The 20,767-nt window shown below is 34.6% G+C and overlaps 1 protein-coding gene across 1 annotated transcript in view; it reads right to left on the reverse strand.

The window, feature by feature from the left end:
• Positions 1-6,932: 6,932 nt before the first annotated feature.
• The window catches only part of LOC142337755 (uncharacterized), a 68,002-nt gene continuing 54,167 nt past the window's right edge, over positions 6,933-20,767 (reverse strand). Inside the window, exons 6-7 of the mRNA XM_075387251.1 lie at positions 19,639-19,802; positions 6,933-7,679 (exon numbers count right to left, since the gene is read on the reverse strand). Coding sequence (XP_075243366.1) covers positions 7,162-7,679; positions 19,639-19,802 — 682 coding nt within the window. The 3' untranslated portion in view covers positions 6,933-7,161. The remainder of the gene's footprint in view (positions 7,680-19,638; positions 19,803-20,767) is intronic.

Below are 20,767 nucleotides of genomic sequence, written 5' to 3' on the forward strand. Positions count from 1 at the left end.
CTTTCTTTAGCCCCCTGCTTTAAATTTGCTGGAAACAGACATCTTAAAACTGCGGGCAATTTCTCCTCAAGCTCACAAGAGGATTAGTTGAACTCCCGCTGGCTTTAGGAGTTTTCTGGAATTATAATTTTGATAGTTTTTTTTTTGCAAATTTCAAATCGATTATTATACAAAATGCGTAATTTATTTTCGACAAACTGAAAAACTGTGTATTAAAATGTGTATTAAAACTGTGTATACATTTCGCAATCATTTGAACAGTTGAGTGTTTTTAAACACGCAGCAATATCTGGGCTGATTCTGATCCCAACATGAATCCTTAGGATGAATGTTTTTAGATTTTAACGGGACACACTTTTTTTTTTAATATTTCCGCTATGTAAATGATTCTTATGCAAATTCCTGACAAAAATGTCAAATCAGGGCTTAAATGAAGACATATAAACTTTAATATAATCAAGGCCAACCAAGATTATATTATGGTTTCAGAGTTTAATTCATGGCTTTGACGGCTCTGACCAATTGTTCTCATAAAAATTTTGTGGACACCTTAAATTTTGCATTCATTTGTCTTTTTTTAACCCAATGACTTAGTGTCCTCAATCGAAGATCCAGTTAAGTTTTCAGGAGGTATAATGAACCTAGACAACTCTTTCAGATGGTATCTAATGTCGATTATGACTTTGAGTATATTTGTTTTAAGAAATTATCGGTGATTTTTTGAACGTTGCCACAAATTTAGCCATTTCTCTCAACTTCGAACGGATTCTCAGTAAAAAACAGGCGGAATCCAATTTCCTGTGAATTATAAATTAATGTTGGTAACGGTTTTAAATTCAATTAATGGTTTCTTTGTTTTGATACTACACGTTTTCTTTTTTAAAATTATTTTTTGAGCATACTTGCTTATTTTATGAGTTCATTTTTTTCCTTTTCGAAATATCACGTTTATGACAAGACCAATTGAAGGAAAGCATAAAATGGAAAATGCACAGCGTCGGAACAAGGCGTATCTGGAAATTTTAACTTTTTGTTGAATACTTTAAGGTTTTTGGGCTGAGACAGTTATCTCGTAAATTTTTGTGGGTTTTTTGGTTTTTGCCTATGTTTGTCTTTCTTTTTGTTGTTGTACGCCGTAAACTTGTTATTGATAAGTCGCAATTGCTCCCCCAAGAAAAATAACGAAAAACCTGGTTATATATATTTCAGCTTATAGCTGTTTGTTTTAATGTTTTTCAAATTAAAACAAAAAAAAATTTAAGTCTGTTTTCTGCTTTCCTTTTTGTCGCCATCTGACTCAATCTCAATAATAAAAAGACTCAATTAGTTTTGTTGATTCAAAGTTTTTTTAGCGTGGCTATACGATGTGACTAATTGCTTCGACCATTTAGTTTCATAAAGTTTCCCAGATTTCTATAGTGTTCATTTTTTGGGTTTCTTTTTGTTGTCATGTCTACATAGTCCTTTTATGAGGAGCACATGTTGATTTTAGGATGATTAGAGAGTGATGATTTACAGTTCTTTCAGGTAACATCTTATATTTAGTGTGCCCTGACCAGAGTGAAGTGGTAAAATTGCTTGAACTTTTGACTTTTTTATGTATTTGTTGTTATTTTTTTGGTATCGTGACTTAGTCTTATTATTAACAAGCTCAATTGGCTTACTAATGTGTTGCAACCTATTTCATCTCTTTTGTTGAAATTTTAAGTCTGACTTTTGAAATTATTTCTTTCAAAACATATTTGGGTTTTTGAGCTGCATTTTTTTAACTATTTTTTTTCGGTTCATAGCTCTAAGACCGTCACAACCCAATTTCAGTGAGCAATAGTTTCTTTTAAAAAATTTTAACTTCAAACATTTGCTTCTCGCTTTTCTTACTGCTGTTACCACGAGATTTCTTAAAATGTTTGAGGTTTTGATATGTTTGTACATTTTAAAGGATTTGTTATATTTTTTATTTATTACAATAATCGTTAGTTTCATTGGTTCTTAAATTTTGCGCAATTGAACAGTGGATAATGATATCCATTTGAGATATGAATGATTATTTTAGTATTTTCAGTGGATATCTGAGTTGATTTCAGTGGACATTAATAACTGTGAAGTTAATTGTTCTCAAAAATACACACGTCTTTTTCAACTTCTTTACTTTTCTGTCAACCTGTTAACCAGTCGCATAGAGGACAGGTCCCATATCTTTTCTAATGAAGTATAGACTAAACTGTTTTGTTTAGGTTTTTTCTGATGCGAGTTTGATTGTGTTATAATTTTTTTATTAGACATCAATTAATGTTTTTTTTTTTATTATTGTCCTTACTAGTAGTCCTATTATCAACAACTTTCATCGAACTTCTATTGTGGCATTATTGAATTCCATTGGTTGTTTTTTGAACGATATGTATGTTTTCGAAAGTTTTCTATCTCTTCATCATTTGGTAGCCAATTAAGTCAAGGATGTGGATGAGCGGGGTCAGAACATTATGTGCGTACGCGCATTACCGAGCCTCCTTATTCTGCTCTAAAATATCGGAGAAAAGGCAGCGTATAGGTTAATCATTCCTGGCAGATTGATGAAAAATAGCAAACAATGCTTCCCATGACCACAATTCGGGTCGAAACAAGAACCGAAATTAGCAATGGTCATTAGAACCGGTAACTAAGAATAATAAAAAATTCAAATACCGGGCATTTAAAACTTGTTTTATGGTTTTTTAAATAGTTTAGGTTCATCTTAAATTGTTTCACTTTCACGGTTCATTCAGGCTTTTCTGGGCGACTGAGGTTAAAAACATGTCTCAGAATGAGGGAAAACTAAAACTTACCAGCATAAGACGTAGAATAAAACAAGTCTAGAGAAATTGTTTAACACCTTTCAAGTGAACTGTTGAAAAGGCGGAAGAATTAGATATGACATTGGTTAGACAAAAAACCACAGCAGTTCAAATCCTCAGATACAAAAACATTATTGCCTATCCTGAAAAAAATTACTTGATCAATCAACAAATGACCATTGGCAGCCAAACAGACAAAAAGAATCTGGAAATTAAATAGAAATAGAATTGAAAAAACGTGCAACTGTCCAAAACTTCCAAAATATACTTGAGGTATTTGTTTCGAAGAGCAAAATTTCCCATCAGAAAGAAACGAAAGAACTCGAGAACAGAAAAAATAGCAGATATAAAATACTGCTTGACTTACCAGAAATACGCGCGCAGAAATGGTGAAAAATTGCAATGTCCAAGAAATTAAGCAAAAAATACTGAAGCGATAACGTTCTTACAGCAAATGACTACATAACTATATTTGTGTTGCGCAGTCTTCCCATCACCGCAATTTCCCGCATCAAAAAGTTACATTGGCTACTTCAATAATTTAGAGATCTTGATAGAAAACTCAAAAAAAATTGACAATTGACTTCAATTTCTTGTGTTTAAATTACCAGTGCCAAAACAGATACACAAACACACATTAACATAGCCGACAGATTGCCAGAAAACAGCCGCTATACACGCTTTTGGCCTTCCATGAATTGAAACAACTAAAGAAATAAGATAGAACAGATTGACCTCCAGTACTTTAAACACTAGACTTGAGACACTAGACTTTTTGGTTAGATTCGGACTGTAACTTTTATGAGACAAAGACACCCTATAAGGAAAAAACCCTAATTGAGCTTTTTCAAAAATTATTATTCGAAATCAAAAACTCAAGAATCTAATACTCAAGAATTACAGCATATACGTTTGCACAACTTAGATACACACTATTGACTATTCATAAAATTTAAAGTCTATCAAGCGAGTTCAGAAGTTATTTCTTCGAGTGACTTAAGTCACGCAATTGACCTTAAAGCACAACAAATGACATCACGCACACAAATTATAACTGCAAAGCAGTAAAATCACTGAAATCGAAAAAGTCAGTTCCAAGACGTCAGGTCGCAAGTATCGTATATGGGGACGGCGAATTTAAAAGATAGCCGGAAGCACTCCGGAAACGAATCGAAGTAGAAAAGTGACCATCCTCATTGACCACATAGTTACACTTAGAATTTCGAAACACCAGGAACAATATTAGTAAAGTATCTGACAAAAACTGATACACAACCTGAAAATTAAATTTTAGTGGCAACTCCAGAAAGAAACTAGTGGTAACGGGACCTGTTATACAGATAGTTTGCAACAGAATATTAACAATTGACAGAAAACCAAAAAAAAAATGGGTTTCATAAAAAGAAACTCGAAAGGGAAGGATGACGGACAAAGCCGTAAAGTAGAATTATCTAAAAACTCTAGGCAATTTCCGAACTATTAATATGAGAAAACATTAATTCCATTCTCGCGTAAATCAGTCACCCAACCAAAAATTGACTGGAGTAATAAACCACAAATTAAAATATAAGAGAAAATTAGCAACTTTGTCTGATTCAATAAAGTGATATCTTCCTTGTTTTCACAGTTCTTCTCAAACATTTTTCGGCAAACAATGTTTACAACCTTTTCTTCCAACTCAGTCACTTATCTATAATAAGGGGAGAAAAATCAATTGACTGTTTGGAAACTGCTAAGAACAAAAAAATGAAAAATTAAAATAATATATGTTTGAGAAAATTGCCATGACTAAATTTGAACTGTCCGTTCATAGTAGCAGCACCTAAAAAGTAACTCACATCTTAGAATTAAACGACAAAAGTCAGTGCAGGAAGAATAAGGTCAGAAGAATGTCAAAGACCATAAAAACATATTCAAAAATCAGCAAAAATTTGCTCCAATTTAGCAAACTTTCCTCAAATTTAAAAAACTATCATTCATAACGAATGACTCGACCACAAAACTGCTACAACTAGTTTCAACCACACGACTCCAGAAAAGTTATAAAAAATTCTAGAAAGAAAAAATGCTAGAAAAGCTTAAAATGGGCAAAATGGTAAAAATTGAATCTAAAAAAGTAATATTTACTTCAGACGGTCAAGATTGCTCCCAAACACACAGACAATTATGAAAAACACGATTGATAGGAAAATTGCAGTCTACAAAAAGGAACTGCTGTGAAAAGAGCGCACGTGATCATAAAAATTCGCTCGCTTTGCAAAACTTTTTTCACACTAATTTTTTTCGCTTTCTTTGAAAAAAAATAGTATAAACAAAAAACCTTTCTCTACATCTCTCTGCTCTTCGATTTATTCAACTGTTTGATCTAGAAACTTACTTTACTTTTCACAATGCCGCGTTGACTTTTTGATTTAAATACACTAAAATAATCGATCAAACAATAAGTGCATATTTATTTAGCAATAATGGCTGAAAACATGTAAGTTTCAAACATTAAACGCCGAAAAACAAATAAGTTTTTAATTAAACGAGACTAAAGCACTTGCTGTGCACATAAAGACTTCTCCTACTAAAAAAAGAAAAACAAAAAAACAACAAAACAAAGAAAAATTTGACGAAAATTGTAAAAAAAACGGATTAGTATGTGTTTTACAATTTTATAAAAACAAAATCCTCACGTTTAAAAGAATTGTTTAAAGCACGCATTGCCAAACGAACATTGCCATATTTTTTGATTTTTCGCAACAGTTCCCTCAAAGATTCAAAAATGAAAAAATTAACGGAAAAAATCCAAAAAACAACTAATTGAGAAATAATTGCCAATTTTAAAAAAATTGCCAATTGAAAAGAATAATAGGTTCTGCAAAACTTTCTGGCATCAATTTCAGAAAGTTAAATATTAGTGCAGCATCGATCCAAAACCATTTCTACAAAAAAACAAATTAAGACTAAAAAAACAGCCAAATGGACGAAAACCATGTTTCAAATCTGTTATCTATATTATATGCGCCGTTCTATCAAAAACATTTTTGAAAGTCATTCATTGAACGCAGCGCATGATCAAAAAACTTTTCTCGCTCAGCAAAAATCTGTTCAACATGAAAGCCTTTCTGACGTTCGCTTTTAGGTCAAAATGCCGCATGAACAACCCTACTTCCTGTAGCAAACAAAAGACCGATAGAAAACCAGTACTCCTCTTCAAGTCATAAAAAATCCACGATGTCCTCAATAATAGCCACTATCGCTTCGCGGCTATTAAAAAGAAATTCGTAGTGGCGAAAAACGACTACAAACTGATCGGTTAATGACCCATTCGTAAGAAAACGAACAAAAAATCGCGTTGGGATAACTTAAAACTCGCCTTTTATCCTTAATTTGAGGCCCGGATCTTTTTCGGTGGTCTCTCCACCAGTACAGTCCAAATTCTTTCATTGTAATAGAGGCACCATAATAGGCGGCTCAGAAGATGAATTCGACTATTAATCACTATTGGATCTTTTCCGTTTCTGCCCCCAGTACGTTATGCACGCCCCAGTTACAGATCATGTGCCATCAGATAGTAAATCATAATGTAAAAATAAGGCATATGCGTCTTGGGGGTGCAAGTATTATGCACCGACTAAGCTGTGATAGGCGGGGGGCACAAACTGAAAAGATCCCAGGGTTGAATCTGCAGCTTGCGAACTACACAAAGATAAACGCACTGACAAAACCAGCACCCATATATACTTCACTAATAAAATGTTATAGTCATTTTAATTTTCCCCAAAAACTCAGATCGGGCCTAGTTTCATAAATTAGGATACGCCGAGACTGGCCACGAGTCGGTTGCAAAAACACCACAAACATCATCGAATCTCTAAGGCTCTTAATTCATTAATTTGTTCACTCTGCAAATTATTTTAAACTCCTTTAACAACAGCGCTCCATTCGGCACTTAGAGAACTTTGAAGCTTAATTGAGTTTAGTACTTCTCTTTCATGTTATTTGATTAGTATATGCAAAGTGATAACTTCCTACAAAGAGTGGGCGATATGTTTAGCTTAGAATAAATACCCAGGTGGGTTTAAACTGCCCAGCATTCAGTGGAAAGAATTAAAGTGATATCAAAATAGTCAATTTATACTATACAAACATGCTTTTCTATTAAATATATTAAACATAAACTAGTACTTTGCAAAAGATATCAAACTACATTAGAACTCTTTCCTCAATAACCTTAAAACTTCTCATATTAACAGTCAATATTAACTAGAGAGCACAAATAGAAGAGAGATAGAGTTATAAACCAGTTAGTTAATCCAGATCTCTGAAGCAATAAATTGTCCAGTCAAAATCTTGTAGCCAGGGCTAAATTTCTATTGGGATATGAAAAGGTATTCGCTGAACTTGTTTGCGATCTGTTGTTGTCTACCATAAAAGTATTATTAGCATTTTGCATTCCAAAACCACCATTGCTCTGGTTAGGGTGTCCAAAGCCCCCTCCTTGTATGGACACAGGATTACTGTTATGACTGCTTATAGTCAAATTACGCTGGAACAGCTCCGCGTAGTCCAGAGGTTGTCCGTTAACTTGCCCGACCGGGTACAAAAGTAGCTCATTTCCGCTGGCCGAAACTGGTTTTGTCCGGTGGTAATTAACAAGGTCAAACAAGCAATTGTGACGTTTCATGTTTAGCCCAAAAAATTGATAGGTACCGTCGTGCTTGTCGATAAGGAAATGTTTGCAACGTCCATCGGATTTGTACGAGAGGGTGTAACCAAAAATTTTCTCGCTCACTCGGATTAGAAAAGAGCCGACTGGTAGGCTGGCAAGCAACTGTTCAGCTCTGTTGCGGTTGATGATACCTGAAATGCACCAGAATTAAAATATCTCATTCGAGAAGAGCAATCAAAATACGAAAATTAATTGGCGTAAAAAAAACTGCATTTCCACTCAAACGGAGGGAAGTTGGGGCCATAGACCCTACTATTGCAGTCCTCAGTGAGGTTTTGAATCAAAATAATAGTTCTAGAACTCTAACACTACTTGAACTTAGTCCTGCATACAAAACTGATTATCAATGCAAAAACATAGCCAGTTGGATAAAATCTGCAAAATTGGTTCAAATTTTACGCTTAGTTCCAAATTCAATTTCAGACACTATTGTCTTTCATGCCATATAGCCAAATAACTATCTAGCTTGGATGACCTCTATTGAACGCAAATTGAAAATCAAATTCTCAATTTAAAGAATTAATAATAGATTGTAGCGGTCAAAGCAAAGTCATGCATGCTCAAAAAAACCTCGCTCAAAAATGCTCATCACACGATTGACCTAAAAAGCCATACAAAATACAGTAACAAAAGACGTCATGCGATTACAAAAGAACTAAAAACAGCCCTTTGATCTTGAAATTAATGAATACAATACTTAGCACCTTAAACTTTCGCTGAGCTTCCGTTCGCTGAGCTTCCGTTCGACAGCGCAGGGCCAAAACGGACAATCCCCAAAAAAAGAAACCAGTTTCGAACAGTTTGCAAGGAACAAAAATTCAAAGAAATTTAGTTTCGAAGAAAACGAAACATTATCTTCTCCAAATCGATTTCTAATAAAAAGCTAATCAATTAAAAACATCTTCAGATTGGTAACAAAATTGGACTGAGTGTTTTGTTTTTGAGTCAGCTTTAATCTGAAGAATATAAAAATCACAAAAACAGTAACAGAAATGCAGTTCTTTAAAAATTTAGAGAGCCAATCCGATTCCAATGTTTAAACTCTTCAAAAAAACAAAAAGGTTAGAAGAGCGCAACAGTAATACGATACCTCATGTAGTTTCAATATGCGTCTTCGTGAATTGGCAAACACTCGTTAAAATAAGTAAATACTAAAATTGCATTCTACATGTTCCAGTCTGTTGTTTTTTTTTGGTTTTATATCAAGTGACGCATCAGTATCAAAGTTTAATAGGTTCAAATTAGGAAAAAGTGACGAACCTACAAACAGAGAAAATCCAGACAGAAGTTTTGCAGTCTAAAGTAAGTAGCAGTAAATTGAGTTCTAGGTTAAAAAGTTCAATTTGCCATCTTTTAAAGTAAGTATTTGCATTATTATTTCAAGAGGCTTATGATAAAGTTAAACATTTTTCAAGCCGAGCTTAATTTACTGCTAATAGCGGATGACTGGCAACTTCGAACTCGCCTTCTTCCGTAAGAATTTTGGTTGAAAATAATTGTTCGAAAAAGTAATGCAATCAGACGAAAAAAGTGGAATGAAAATAAAAGATCGACAGCTGGTCGAAGACACTTGAGATATGGCAGAAAGATTGTCAATTGAAAACACGACCGACTAACATCAGAATAGCTGCTCTCGAACGACTAGTGGGAGCTCGAATCTATTAAGCTATTGCAGCCTGCTTCAGTTGGGGAGAGGGAGTAACTATATTGACCAAGGGGGCTTCAAACGACGTCAGTAGAGGTTAATATATACCACTATAACCACTAACAAAAGTGAAAAAACAATACCACCAATTTCTACGCAATTTTCATTTGAGTTTCAGTAGTCAACTGATATCATGAACTCTCCGTTAACTAAAATTCCTGATTTGACGGCCGCTAAATGAAGCATTGCTTGCAATGCTCCATTACCTAAATTATAGCACCACCTATTCTTAATTTAAGTTTCCTGTTGTCACAGGCCTACAAAACACTTTCAAGAAACTCGAAATGACAAAAATACAGATATTAAGAAATGAAAAAAATATAACAGTTTAAGATGTACAACTTTCCAGTACAAAATGTTCAGCAAAGAAGCCGGAAGAACTTGCAGTAGAACGCTGAATTGACACATACCGAACTCACACATACCAATGTTACTAATTTGGAGAGTGCAATATCACATGTACTAAAAATGAAAACAAACGCAATATTTCCTTTAGATAAAAAATTGTTTTTCTTTAAAAAACAATGTGAAAAAGAGAAAAATTGACGGACAAAGTAATTTTATTCTATGTGTTAAAAACGTTCCAGTTTCTTCTGCAGTTTCGTTACACTAAATAGGGCGACGTCACCTTTTAAAATGGAGAACAATAAGCTTGAAACAGATATTTGTTAGAAGTAAACAGTTATGAACTTTGATAACTCAACTCATAAACTCTTTGGAAATTGAATCTTAGTGCCCGGGCTTAATTGGTTTATCAAATCTCTTAATTTCCTTTTTTGACCCTAACACTATTTGCATAAAACTACATCCTGCAATCCCTAAGAACAGCAAAACATTGGTATTAACAAAACAACCATTATCAGTTTTGTTTGGTAAAAAAGGGACAAAAAGGACGCCAAATGAAGGCAAGACTCAAAAACTCACCGAGACAAATTTCAAAACGGTATACACAAACATAGCCGGCAGATTGCCGGAAAATAGCCGCCGTTGATTCCAATAAGCATGAATGGGATTGGAAAAATAGATATTGAAAAAAAAAGATTTTTGTACAAAAACATTTTTTTAAGTCCGATTTATTTTGATGGCATTTCGTAATTGAACATACTTGTGTTTCTTAGAGAGAGGATACAGGGGCTACTATCAATACCAATAAGCATTAGAGATGGTAACTAAGACATAGGAACGACGTTAAAATAGCGGGCATCTAAAATTGGGCTTTATGGGTTCATCCCGTTTCTATTTCTGACTTCAATTTTTTATACTGACTCTGTTCATTTTGAATTGCTTTGCTGAGCAACTGATGTTCAAATTCACTTCTAGCAGAATGATAGAAAAGAAAAACTAGCTTAGAGAAGTCAAAAAGATTTCACGCCAAATGTCGAAAAAGCGGCAAAATGGTAAAGCGAAAAAAAGTTCGACAAAGTAAAAAAAAATAGGAGCGCTATAATAGCCGGCTGAGAAGATGAGGGCGGCTATTAATAACTAAATAACAACAACAGCCAAAAGTTGATCCCGATTCGTCGACGACAGTTACACCGACTAGAAAGCCCATGAGAACATTTGTTTTTGAGTTTAAACAAGGCCACAATAAAAGCAACAAAAACCCAAAAATCAACTAATTATTTTGAAAAAAAAAAAACAGTTTGATGTTATAAAAGCCGCTGCCATGAACTCAAGGCATTAATTAGATTCATTTATAGACTCATTTGCATGCAATTGTCAATTATGTGCAATTATCTAATCCATGCAATTGTCAATGTGAATAATAGAAAAGACTAAAAAAAAATTGGAAGACTCAAAAACATAGAACACTCAAAACGTCATAGAAAGCATTAGCTATGAACTGATTCGATTATGAACAATTGATTCAATTATTCAGTCTTCTTTAGCAACTGATGATTGATTCAATGATTAATCAGATTGGAAGATATAAAAAACTACAAAACTCACCAGCAAAATTTGCAAATAGTTTATGAAACAAAAAAGCCAAGGTGATGAAAAAGACGAACATGAATTCAGGCCGCTTATTATTGCCTCATTAGCAAAAGATGAGAACTTCTATTAATGAGACTCAGTGATAACACAATAGAAACAACAAAAATTGATCAAGACTAAAAAATAAATTTGGGAACAGATAATTTTGAAAACAAATGACAACGTAGTTAAAAATTTAGCATATCAATTGATACTGTTACATAGCTTCCATAACGCCTCATTGGAGAGCTAATCAGACGAGTCATTAATTAGACTAGGAAACGTTGCAAAAAATACAAAATAGGACAAAACAAAAAATTCACCGAAAATTTATTACTCTCTTAGTCATGTAAACCATTCACTGCCCTTTGATGATTGAAAAAATACAACTATGCATTAAAAGAGCACATGAATGAACTTTTGAAATAATTGGTCTAAAAGAATGAGCAGAAAAAACGGAAAAGAAAAGTCAAATTGAGCAAGTGAAGAAATCACGCCGCAAACCTACTCGCTTTTGGAACCCTTTACTACTTCTGCGTGATTAAAATCACCACTCTAATTTGACTTCTCAATGACACGAAAAGTCGATAAAAGAAGAACAGATCGGAAAAAAAGGCAGCATACCAATTCAATATGAATAAATTGTATAAAAGGAGAGCTCTTACTTAAATAATAGCCTTTGAGCCTGACGGCGGCTATTGATGGTACAAAACTTTTCTATGGTTAAAAAAAAACAAAACATTTCTAGCTCATACTTAATTGCAAAGAACATCTCAGTCTACATGATAGTTTCAATCTATTGCCAAGAAGTCAAAGATCAAACTAACACATTGAAAAATTCATCCAACCAAAACTTTTTCCAAAGCATCCAAAAAAAAACTCATCCAACAATAGCAAGGAGTAATGTTGTACAAAATAGTCAGATACAGAATAAAACCAGGCAGATTTCCGGAAAATAGCTGGCATTGACCCCGATAAGTTTCGAAACAAGAACAAAAAACTGATATATTTAAACATAGCCAGCAGATTGCCCGAATAGCTGCGAAATAGACGAGCGTGTCGTATAATAGATATAGAAACAGATACCGATGTAAGTTGAAAAAGTTATCGAGGCCGCTCAAAAAACAATGTAAAAATCAAAACAAAAAAGCTTGTTGAAAATGGTTGCGCAGAAGCCTTTTCCTTTTCAATAGGAGCCTTAATTACAAATATGAATTCCTTTGAACTTGAACTATATCAAATTAAACTTAAGTTTTAAAGTGCCAAAGTCAGTTTTTTGAGTGAGGTAAGATCAAAATCTTATCACACAAATGAACTAAAATGTACTAAAAATGAACTAAAAACTAAGCTTTGCTGTGTGAGCAAATGTAAATTGAAGAGCGTCAGACGACGAAACAAAAAACCAAGAGCATCGTAATATAGATCCGCTTTGCTTACAACTTCATAGCTATAAAAAATTGAGTGATATTTTGATTGATTTTGTAGTTATGCGCTCTAATTCTTAAAAGAGAGGATACAGGGAAAAGTATGAATACCAATTATCATAAGTGGCAACTAAAAGTAATAACAACAAACTACAAATTAGGGACATCTAAATCTGAGATTTTAGCATTTATCCCGGTTCTATTTTTGATTTCGTTTTTCGATATTCAATCCGTTACTTTAAGACTACGTTGCTAAGCAACTGCCGCTCAAAAGCATTTTGAGCAGAATGATCCATTCTGCTCGAAAACCAGCCTGGAGATGTCAAAAATTGTACCCAGAAATTTGAGCGAGCTGTGAAACAACATCAAGCAATACTAATTTTCGTTTGAAGAAGAACCGACTAATGTCCGGCAAATTCCTATCAAACGACACGCGATTCAATTTAATTCAAGGTCAGTAGCTTAGATAAAACTGTTTTTACGATTGCACGAAACTTTACCTAGTGGAGGGATTCGAACCCTCGACCTGAGTACTCGACTGAAGTATTAATCACTCAACTATCCATCTCTTGTGATTGCCTAAATACCCTTCGTTTTCTAATTATATTGGTCAAATTGCGCAGCTCTTATTTACAGAACGAGAAAAACAACTACTGAAACAAAAAATTGTGGCACAATAAGTAAGTTTACAGCGCTTACTCAATTGCGAAGCCCAGTTTCTTAGTCAACACAATAAGTGTCAAGACCATTATGAATCGATTGTTGTCCAAAAATATTTCTAAAGTGCGAACTACTTTTAGTTCATTTCTCATTGTTAGACATACTGTTTCGCAATGAGAGGATATAGGGGCTGATATGAATGCAAATAAACTTAGGATAAACAATAAGAGATAAAAACTAAGGCTAATAAAAACGAGGTTTCGGTAACCGGGCGTCTAAAATTGTGCTTAATGGATTTATCTTGTTTCTAATTTTAATTTTATTTTTAGACGCTGACTCTGTTGAATAAAGTTTGTTTTGCTGAGCATTTTCTGTTCACAAGCACTTTGAGCAGAATGATAGAAGAGTGAAACTAGCACAGATAAGTCAGAAAAAATTTAACGCATAATTTTTAAGCTATAAACTAATGCAAAGAAAAAAATTGTCTGACGTAAAAACTTACGAGCACTATAAAGTAAAACAATTACAAGACGTTTAAATAAACTAAAACTGCGGAAACGTGAAGAAACTTGCAGACAAAATGCGAAACCAACCAATTTTGTGAGAGATTTGTCCTCAGCAACTGAACATATCAACATAGCCGGCAGATTGCCGGAAAATAGCTGCCGTTGACGCGCTTGCTTCCCATCGGGATTGAAACAGAAAAAAAAGAAAAAAGACATCTGACCGTCTGTTTTTTTCTGTGTCAAATTTTTTAACTGGTTTTTTTTTCAGTGACAAAAAGAGTTCTACTTTGGCGTGCAGTTTCAGTAGGATTCCAAACTGTACATAACTCAGCTTCTAAACTGAAAGCTAATAAGCTTAATACCAATGTCAGCTAGCAAACACTCTAATGAACTTTGATAACCTCATTCTCAATGACTTAATGACCGGGCTTTATCGGTTTATCCTGTCTTTTGATTTTTGACTTTGACAGTATTCACCACATCGCGTAATTGAATGAGTGAAAGAATTTAAAATCCGTTCGTTTGAAACAATGAGTGAAGTGAGTCAAAAGTCAAACGTGAAAACCGTGAATTATGTAAAGTTAAAAACGTGATCAAAAGGCAAAGCATTTTTTAAAAAGGAGAGCGCCTAAATAATAGCCGTTGAGAGGCTGATGGCGGCTATTATAAAATAGCGATTAATGACTTGAGTTGAATATACGAAAACCTAAATTAATTGAATATAGTAGAAAAGTGTGGGGTCCAAAATTACCCTTCGTAAGTACAAAATTTTCCTTCATACAATGAAGTTCCACTCCGTCAGCAGCTGGGGTTAATTCTGCATTTAGAGAAAGTTTCACCTGTTAATCCCGTTTCTTTTGACAAACTCAAGCCACTCAAACGAGGAAAGAAGGATGTAACGGCTGCTCTCCTATCAAAGTCAAGGAAAACTTTGCACCGCCCAGTTCGTTTCAGCGGTTTCAAATCTGTCCGGATATTGTGTTTTTGCAGTTAACTTTTGTGAACTGTATTATCCGCTATACTGTACAATACCGTTGCATTACTTGTTGCTCTATTACTCCTGATAACTAATTGCTCAGCTTTGCTGTATAACAAACTTGTTTCTCTCAGGATAACAAATATATTCAAATTGAAACAATCGATTTTTGCTCGAATTTTGGTTAATAACTCAAGTTATAATCCGAAATTGCAGAATCCCCTATGTTCAGCTCTATGTAACTGTCCTAGCTACTGGTTAGGGCAAATAATTTCTGTCTCCGATTCCTTAATGTTTTCGGAGAGTTTTTCCCGATAATCAAATTTTTACAAAAGTAACCAAGTTCGCACTTTGTGCTTTTCAGCGCACTCGATTGCTCAATAACGCAATCAGTGAACTACACTAGGCTCCGTTAAAGCCGGTAAGAGAAACTGACTTTATGCTTTGCACAAAATTTCTCTTACTTAGGAACTTCGTTCCTCAGAAAGTTTGAGACTCTTTTCACAAGTCAAAGTAAATTTAAAACTGTACAATCACTAATATGATCTACAGAAAAAAGACACGATAACAAGTAATTTACCGATCAAAAAAGTGTGCTTCAATACGCACTGTATGTCAGTTTAATATGACCAAAATTGCAAATTTCAACTGATTTTTGGTAGTTTTTCAAGCTCCTTTTATGCTGCTAGTCACGTGGATTTACATGTCAAATTCAACTGTTGATTGGTTGTAGATAATAAGGTCGACAGAATGTGAAAACTTTTCCATAACGTCACTTTTCAGTGTAAATTTGATGTCATGGGAAATTTGTTAACCATGTAGAAGTTTTGTCGAATATTCTGTATCAATAACAGGTTGATTCGCAATCCAATCGCAAAGAATCTGATGCAATACTCTTAAGTCGTAGTATTGTTTAGCTGGTTGTTGAGGTAGTTCGAGTTTGAGTTATCGTTTGACTTCATGAATGACGATTGTGTACTAATAAAAGTTGCTAAATATAAATGTTGAAGAAATTGAACAAATCTGTATGGCTTCAGTAGAATGTAGCATTAAATTTCGCTTGTCACGCTATTCTAGCTTTAATGCTCGAAATGACCTTGAAGCGCTATTCAATTTGGTGATTGAATTAGTAAGCTCAGCCGCCACAAAGGACGAGATAAAATAGCAAAATTTCTCATAAAAAACACAAATTTTTACAATTAAAAGTTCCAAAATTTTCTCGAGAGTAATTAAAAGAAAATGTTTTAACTAAAGGAAAAGACTGCTATATAATAAGAACGTGGAATTATCCTATAAAAATCTGTCAAAATCAAGCCTTTTTAAATCGAATCTTCGATGAATTTATGCTCATGAAGCCAAAACCATCAGAAAAGGCTTGATAACCAATTCCTTTAAATGCAGGAAAAAAATAACACGGTATAAAACAGAAAATTATAATAAAACTTCTACTGACAGCTCAAATGGTTTAAAAAAATCAAAAATCACTGCTTTCAGGATTTCACATGACTAATAAACTTTGCTCACTGAGTAAAAAACTTTTCACATCTCATTGTCTTGCTCTCTCTCAAAACAGAGGCATGAATAGAATATCATTAACTCTTCTGTTTTTAAATTTTCCTCAACAATTTACTGTAAACAATTAAATTCAACGTCCAATTCCCGTTTCAAAACCACTCTACCAATATTATCAAACACAGTCGGCAGATTGCCGGACATTAGCCTCAAAAAAGACTTGCGGCACTATAAGCGAAAGATATTCTGTTTTTAATTTATCCAAAACTTCATCTTTTGAAATTAAATTTTAAACGCTAAGGTCTTTCAATTAATTTAGCCTTGCATTATAACCCTTGGATGACCCCCTATTCAATTTAACTTAGTTTTCATTCTTAATTTAGATTTTAAAACCGAGTCATTTTATTGAGTGAGGTAGGTCATGTACGCTAGGCTCAGCTCAAAATGTTTTATACATCTTTGGCCTATAAACCTATTCAGAATGCATTAAAAAATGACGTCACGCACAGAAATTGAACTGCAGAGTAGTAGAAGTCACCGAAATAAGTGGTACTTTTACTTCTTGGCGAGTGACCAAATGGTCGTAACAAAAAAACGAGCACAACAAATCAAAAATGCAGCAGGACATGTCCTGAATTGAAATCCAAAGAATTGAACTAACGACCTGAACATTAAAACCAACGAGACTTGTCACTGATCAGAATAAGTGAAAAAACAGACACAAACAAATATGCGCAAAACCTATACATGCACCTTTACGACAACACATGGCCTCAAGGTAATATAAAGGAGGAGCGAGCTATCAGCTAAAGACAAAAAATTAGCTGACACAATGCCTCATTATAAAGCCACTAGGACTCTTCATTAACAGGACTAGCTACTAAAACAGCAAAAAGAACAAAGGGTAATAATTATATAAAAATACAAAAAAAACAAATAATGTCGAAGTCAAACAAACCATTAGCTATTAACTCAAAGAATTATTTAGATTCACTTATTAGCAACTGATGAGACCTTTGTTTTACACGATTAATGATAAGATAACAAATACAATTACAAAAAAGGTGATAACTCAATAATTCACTAATAACTTATGACCACGAATACGACATTATTTGTTTCCTAGTCTCAAAAAAAGTTCTCAGTTGGTGTGTTTTAATTTTAAGTTGGATTCTCAAACTATACTTAATTCACTTTAGCTTAAAACTAATGCTAGCTAGCGAAGGAAATTAAAACATTCCCGGCAGATTTCCGGAAAATATGCGCCGTTGAGTCCCATAACAACGCTTAGGATTGAAAGCAGAGAAAAAAATAATGAAAAAAATGACATTTTTGTAGAAAAACAATATTAAAATGAGAACTATTTTAATGTCATTTTGTAGTTGAACATACTACTGTTTCATATTGAGACGATACAGGAGCTAGTATCAATACCAATAAGCATTAGAGATGGTAACTAAAACTTAACAGAACCCAGTTCGAATAAAAGGCATCTAAAAATAAAATCTATGGGTTTACCCTTTTCTATTTTGATTTCGATTTCGACGAAGCAAAAAAAATGGGAGCGCTATAATAGCCAGCTGAGGAGCTGAGGCGGCTATTAATAACCCAATGCACTATGACTTAATGACAAAAAATAGACCAAGCACGGACTGTGAATGGATTGGGAAAACAATTTAGAAAAAATTCAATCCAAAAAATTGAAAATCAAAGTGAAATTGCCGCATGTGAACAAAAAACAAGTATCGAGAAAGCGAATTTTTGTTCAAACACCGTTTTCTCACTCTACTTTGAAATTAGAGCGAAAAAAATTTTACACCGCAAAACCACTCGCTTTTTCGCTCCACTTCCTGTTTCGGCGTGACCAAAATCACTACTCCAATTTGACTTCAAAAATCATAAAAATGTGTGAACAGATCTTAAAAACAAGACAGCGCCCATATACAATTCAAATATTTTTGAATTGTAAAAAGGAGAGCGCCTAAATAATAGCCATTGAGAGGCTGACGGCGGCTATTAATAAAAAAAAATAAAAAGAAAACATAGCTGGCAGATTGCCAGAAAATAGCCGCAATAGATTCGTAGACCGGCAGTCTAAAAAAAAACAGTAAAAAGACAGACCAAAAAAATTCGTCTTTTCATTGAAGGCTGATCTGTTATATTTTGATTAAAAATCGGTATAAGTTATTGCTGCCTCTATTAGCTGATCTCAAATAACCTTCATTTAGAGTTACACACACCCATTTGACCTTATCTCTTTGAATTAAAGTAAATAAAAGTCAATTTCAAAGTGAGGAAGTCATTTTTGAGAGTGAGGTAAGTCAAGTGTGACCAAAAATTTAATCACGCGCATGAACAAAAAACTCGCTCCACTAAGAGCGAAAAATGACGTCACACATGCAATTCAGTTGAAATTACATGAACGAATGAACAAAAAGTGGCTGTGACGTCATATGGTCGTAACAAAAATCATGACGACGAAATAAAAAAAACCAAGAGAAGGCCAATAATAGCCCCAGCTATCGCTGTGCGGCTATTAATCAATAAATAGACTTTAAAGAGCAGAGACTTCATACCTACTCGAATTCTCGCTTTACTGCTCCGCCGTGACTTATATCAACTCAATTTAATTTCTCACTGACATTAAAATGTCGAAAGCTGGAGCAGTGAGAAAATAGCCAACTAACGTAGGGCAAATTGCTCTCAAACAACCGGCGAGCGGTTGGCTTCGGTAGTACCCAGCTGGGGCCTAGAGATGCTTGCATTGGGGGGGGGGGGGTTCACCCGATGGGAGCGCTGGGGGGGGGGGGGGGGGGGGCAAACTGCCAGGTGGAGGGTGGACTGGCCAGGTGGACTGAGTGACAGGGGTTGGGTTACTGAGGTGGGGGCCAAACTTTTAGGATTAAAAACCGCCCTTCACACCATGAAATTGTCTCCTAAAAAAGTTTTGGTGAATCGCATTCTTAGAGACCAGTGCGGAAGGCTCTAAGAGATCTTTACGCCCTCCGCAAGTTACCTGTTTATCCCGCTTTTGAGGACGAAAAGTCAAATGGGTCAGATGAAAAATCGGGCAAGAGAAAAATCGCATAAAGACCACAAGACTATAATTGCTAAACTTCGTTTGAGGAAAATTAAAAACCACTCTTCAGATTTTTTTAAAAAAAATTTGCTTAGACTAATAATATCCTTGCTATAGGTTCGTGGCGATTTAAAAAAGACGCTTTGCCTATACTCCTCTTCGAGTCGTAAAAATCTCCATCACATCTCCAATAAGATAGTAGCCCACCTACCTAGTAGCCCGCCTACCTTGCGAATCGAGATAAAAACACTAACCATGGAACCAGAGACAAATAGCACCTGACTCTGGGTCACATCCCGCTCTCTGGTCCAGTTCCTCTCTCTGGAACCATTGGATCACCTCCTGCCTGTTCTGCGGCCCTGTCGCCTCGTCACTCTTGTCCGAGGAGAGCAGGAAGGCACGACTCAGGGGAACGGGCCTGTAAAAATTAGGAAGCTGTTTACAATTGTGCTTTTCCATTATCCGTCATATTGTACGGTGACGTTTACGTTGACTACAAATTTTGCTCGATTTATCTCGACAGACATTGAAAAGTAGTTACCAGTATCTGGTAATTTTGTTTTCAATTATTTTATCAACCTTTTTTCCTTGACTCTAAGATTAAACTCAGTTCTGACAAGCCAGCTTTTCGAAGGCTTTAATTAAAATGTATCGTGATAAAAACAGTTGAACCATTATCTCTCACGTATGCCAAAATTTCAGATAATTTACTTTCAAGCGTTAGTTGCCAAGAAACTGGTCAGTAAGAAGTTAGCAAAAGATATAGAAAAGATTAAAATACCACTCGTTAGTAGCTGTAAACTTTGCAAGCTCTCCCTGACAAGTCTTCAGTTGTCGCAAGCAACGTCATATCGAAATCCTCCCGAAGGTTCCGATGTTAGTCAACCAGAAGTAAAGCGGTGAATAAATCTTGTAATACGGGCAGTTACATAAATGGTTAACTATCAACATCAACGCGTCGAGTCAACTCGATGTATGTTAACGATCAGAAGGTTAAAACAGACTAGCGATGTTTAAGCCAGTTACAATAGAACGATAGTTAAAATAAAATGGAGTTGATATCATCTGAGGCGACAACTGCTTTGAGGGCAAATAATCAGTTTGAAGACAGGATTTGAAGTAGCTCTAAAATAAACACACAAACACGACATGAGAATCGGTTAGTTGAAATCAGGGTTTAAATTGGTTAAAATCAGATATCAGGTGAGTCGAGAACGAGAAAGCTATCAGTTTTCCTAATCATAAGAAAAACTTCCGTTAAACGCTGTGTAAATTTAACCGTCAGCTTCTTTCCACTTCTAAGCTTTTATTAACCTTAAAGACTCGTTCGACAGTAAATGTAATTTTCAATTTGCACATAGACTGCAAAGTTTCAAATTTATT

Source organism: Convolutriloba macropyga, chromosome 4 (assembly GCF_964194025.1).
Source record: "Convolutriloba macropyga chromosome 4, txConMacr16.3, whole genome shotgun sequence".
Taxonomy (NCBI): Eukaryota; Metazoa; Xenacoelomorpha; order Acoela; family Convolutidae; genus Convolutriloba; species Convolutriloba macropyga.